The sequence below is a fragment of the Morone saxatilis genome, unplaced genomic scaffold, assembly GCF_004916995.1.
Source record: "Morone saxatilis isolate NCDOM2014 unplaced genomic scaffold, NCSU_SB_2.0 Contig24, whole genome shotgun sequence".
In the NCBI taxonomy this organism is placed as follows: Eukaryota; Metazoa; Chordata; class Actinopteri; family Moronidae; genus Morone; species Morone saxatilis.
Genome location: NW_023339807.1, coordinates 16,985,370 through 16,989,684, shown reverse-complemented (window position 1 = coordinate 16,989,684; position 4,315 = coordinate 16,985,370). Strand labels below are relative to the sequence as shown.

General features: G+C 38.9%; 1 protein-coding gene across 1 annotated transcript in view; it reads right to left on the bottom strand.

Moving 5' to 3' along the window:
• Nucleotides 1-2,604: 2,604 nt before the first annotated feature.
• Nucleotides 2,605-4,315, bottom strand: part of gapdh (glyceraldehyde-3-phosphate dehydrogenase) — a 5,151-nt gene continuing 3,440 nt past the window's right edge. Inside the window, exons 7-12 of the mRNA XM_035672673.1 lie at nt 4,227-4,308; nt 3,944-4,095; nt 3,786-3,864; nt 3,285-3,368; nt 3,100-3,197; nt 2,605-2,996 (exon numbers count right to left, since the gene is read on the bottom strand). Of these exons, the coding sequence (XP_035528566.1) occupies nt 2,927-2,996; nt 3,100-3,197; nt 3,285-3,368; nt 3,786-3,864; nt 3,944-4,095; nt 4,227-4,308 (565 nt within the window). The 3' untranslated portion in view covers nt 2,605-2,926. The remainder of the gene's footprint in view (nt 2,997-3,099; nt 3,198-3,284; nt 3,369-3,785; nt 3,865-3,943; nt 4,096-4,226; nt 4,309-4,315) is intronic.

Genomic DNA, 4,315 nt, shown 5'->3' with positions numbered 1-4,315 from the left:
GGCAACACCTGGAGCTTCAAAGAGCCACTGAAGGCATGAAAAGCACACAGAGAATAATAAAAAATACTCTGATACTTTGCCAACTACAAAGTGGAATTAGCAGCATGTGGAAGTAACATTTTCGCATGAGGATGAAAATGTCAGGCAGCACAGAAATGATACTGGCAACTTTATCCTGATATCTGCGTGGTTTCAGCTGAAATGCAGAAGCTCAAGAGGATGTAAAACAGAATACTGAGTGAGAAACTGAGACATTCTATAGTTCAGAGCTTCAGGTTTCAAAGTAATATTCATATTACAGATTATATTTTTATATCACTGCTCACTGGCTCCTAAACTTAAAAAAAACCCCATGCTACTCATTTTCTCTCCTCTCTCCGTGTTTAATAGTCAATAAAAGTGTTTGTTTTGATAAAGCATAGTCAATTACATAAATAATGACATATAACAGGAGATGAATGGAAATGAATGTGGATCAAACAGATCATGTCACACATGACACTTGACATATTATTCAGTTTTCCATTGATTTTAATGTTTCACAATTATTCAGGGAAAAGTGTCACACCACAGTAAAAGTGTAATCAGATCATTTAAATCGGTATCCTAGTACAATAAATAAATGAGTAATTATAATAAAGCCTTGTTGGTGATATTGCTTAACAAGTGCCCACACGGGAAAAACAAGGACTCTTTTCTTCATTGTTTGTCTCTCTAATGGCCATCTAATGATCCCAGCAAGTGGTCAGCTGAGCCTCATGACTGCCAAGGGGGTCAATATAAACTGAGACAATAAACAAAAAAATAACAGCATCAAGACAATAGGGAAGATAACAGAGCAGAGGTTTATTGAGAAAATCAACATTCTTACAAGCTGGAATGACTATTCTCCAAAAGCTTTAATGTTCAAACAAACAATATAAAACAAGCATCACTACTCACCTTCCTCTTGTCTGTCTGTCAGTCCCTTCCTGTGGGCTCTCAACTGGTCTTTATGGCAAAGACCTTCTTTTATAGTTTCAGATATTCCTTATTCTGAACCGTCCTTCTGTAAATCCATATGGCATTTCTCAGGAGAGCTGCAGAGAAAATTTGCTATTGACATCTGGCTTAGAAATGATCCGTGAGAGACATCCAAGCAGAGAAACAGTGGGAGAGAGAGAGAGACAGAGGGGGTGGAAGTTAAAAAAAAGAGTCTTTAACCTGTCCCGCCTTGTATCTCCTCTCCAGCTATTCACTGTTTTTTTCTTTTTTATTAACTGAATCCATATTACCCCTGTGGTTCCTTTCATGTCCTATAATACACTACTTTAATTATGATACACATTGTTATCACTGTCGAAATCAATATGGCCTGCGCTCACAATATTAACTGATGTTGGTCCCCAGGTTAAGATAAAAAAGGCTTTTAGATAGATTTGCCCCTCTTTCAGGAATAATGTACAGAAGGACCTGAAATTGTCAGAGCTCATTACTGTGGAGATTTTTAAAATTTGTCAATTTTAAAGGATTAAGAAATTAGTACTCTTTTGATTGCTTCTTGTCATTGAAAATTGTATCCTTGTTTCCTGACTTTGTATTCCACTGTAGTGTCACTCTTGTTAAATAAAGTATACACACTGAATATAAAGTGCACAAAGGAATTTAAACCTTCACATGTACATACATGTTGTCAGCTATGATGTTATGGAAGAACTGTTGCTTCAGTTTTGAATATTAAAGCAAAGGTAGAGGTGTTGGAAAATACTGCTATTATAAATAAATGTGTCTCAGACCTTCATTTTGACTAATTGGAAAACTTGCTAATCTGATATTTTAATTAACACACATGATTAATATTTCATTTTTGTTGTGACCTGACAGAATGAATGTGTTTGCTGCCATCAATGTCACAGACCACTTAGGAGCTGTGTCAATTTCAGTAATATTTAATGGAGGTTTTGTTAAATAAAAAACAAAACAAAAATCTTTTAAAAAGAAAACTAAACTTTCTATATGCTATACAGAGTGGTATTAAAGAAAAAATCCTTCTCATTTAAAGTCAGTGGAGCTCATATTTTATCCTCATGACCAGTGATTCAGACAAGTTACCAATAAATAGAGGAGCTTGGAAAACTGCAATAATAATCTGTTAAATGAATTTGAAACACTCTTTACCATTGTGGGAGAGCAAATCACTTACAGGCATAATTCATAAAAGCCTCATATTAAACCAGTGTAGTGGGCTTTTGTCAGGTTGTGTTAGTCATGCTACAGTACTCTCAGTGAGTGACCAGGTATTGAACAGAACTAAAAGGGGTTAGAGTGAAAAATATTTTAACAATGGATCTATAAAAGCAATATGGTGGTGTAACAATCCATTTGCGGGGCCAAAAGAAATTGGCCTCCACATTTCCACCGTACACAAAAGACCAAGCAATCAAGAGCTGTCCTCGTTTTCCCACAGGAGGCATCAGATCTACGGACAGAGAGCTATTGTGAAGGTTTGCTAAAGTCACTGACCCATATTAAGAATCCATATACTAAAAGCATCAATCCCACTGGAGCAGCTTTTCTATAGATTTGAAAAAAAAAAAAAAAAAAGAAAAGAAAGGAGGACATGAATCTCACAAACAGAGGACTTTATTCCACCACTGACTGCAGTACTTCAGTACTACAGACAGAGACTTTCACACCTTCACTCCATCTCACACAAGAACAGAACAGGGAATTTAAACAAATACAAAAAAGCAATTGGTCACCAATTAAAATCTTTTTTGCGCTCTGTGGGACTTTTCCTCAGGCATGTAATGGGGGTCGACCATCTGATGGAACCAGGCAGAGTCATACATAATACAACCTCTTATTGTAACTGTATAACTCTATAGTATCAGGAGAATGTGGGTGATGTGACATAGTGCAGTGACGGTCAATTGGCTGGTTGGGTTTACTCCTTGGCAGCCATGTGGGCCATCAGGTCGCAGACACGGTTGCTGTATGCAAATTCATTGTCGTACCTGGTTAAGAAGCAAGAAAACATTAAAAAAAGACTCAATATGCATCATCATAATCATGGAAATGGATATGAGGCATTGAAATTAATCCATGAGGAAGGCGTACCATGTGACCAGCTTGACAAAGTGGTCGTTGAGGGCGATGCCAGCACCAGCATCAAAGATGGAGGAGTGAGTGTCGCCGTTGAAGTCTGTGGAGACGACCTGCAGGAGAGCAAAGAGAAAGGACGCCTTGTTATTGAGAATACCAATTGATGAAAATGTTTTAAAAAGATCAGAGATGACACATACCTGGTGCTCTGTGTATCCCAGAATGCCCTTCATGGGTCCTTCAGCTGCAGCCTTCACAACCTTCTTGATGTCATCATATTTGGCCTGTTAAGATTAAAAGCATAAAATTACATTTTATTGTTACATAAACAAACTTATTCAAATTCTTAGTCTTAAAATTCCATAACACTAAAAATCAGCCTCTCGCTACTTTGACTTTTCTGCCTCATCTGTAACACTCCGCCTTAGTGTTTACATGACCACCTAGTGGCTGGAAATACTCGTTACCAGGAGAAATTCATTGCAGATTTTCATCTTTTCATGGAATTTGTGGACAGTAAGAAAATGTAAAATATTAACAATTAATTTTAGTTCATTAGTGCCAAGGGGGTCAATATAAACTGAGACAATAAACAATAAATGAACACAGTAGCATCAAGACAACAGGGAAGATAAAGCAGAGGTTTCTGGAGAAAATCATTCATTAATTGTTATGAATGCTTCTTGTTTGTGGTCACTCACAGGTTTCTCCAGACGGACAGTCAGGTCAACCACTGACACGTTGGGAGTGGGGACACGGAAGGCCATGCCGGTCAGCTTGCTGTAAAATACAGACAGTAGGTAAGGTCACATAGAACATATTGTCCTACAACAGGAGTTCTGCGTTTTTTGGCACTGACCCGTTGAGCTCAGGGATGACCTTGCCGACGGCTTTGGCAGCACCAGTAGAGGCGGGGATGATGTTCTGGCTGGCACCACGGCCGTCCCTCCACAGCTTGCCGGAGGGACCGTCCACGGTCTTCTGGGTGGCAGTGATGGCATGAACGGTGCTCTGATGGACACAGAGAGGAAGAGCAAGAAGAATTGTTAAATATAGCTGAACCCACTATAACTTTGTATTGTTATGTTGCTGTTTTGGACTGCATAGCAACTCATTCCCAGGCAGAGTGTTTTAATCCTCACCATCAGGCCCTCAATGATGCCGAAGTTGTCATTGATGACCTTGGCCAGGGGGGCCAGGCAGTTGGTTGTGCAGGAAGCGTTGCTATGGA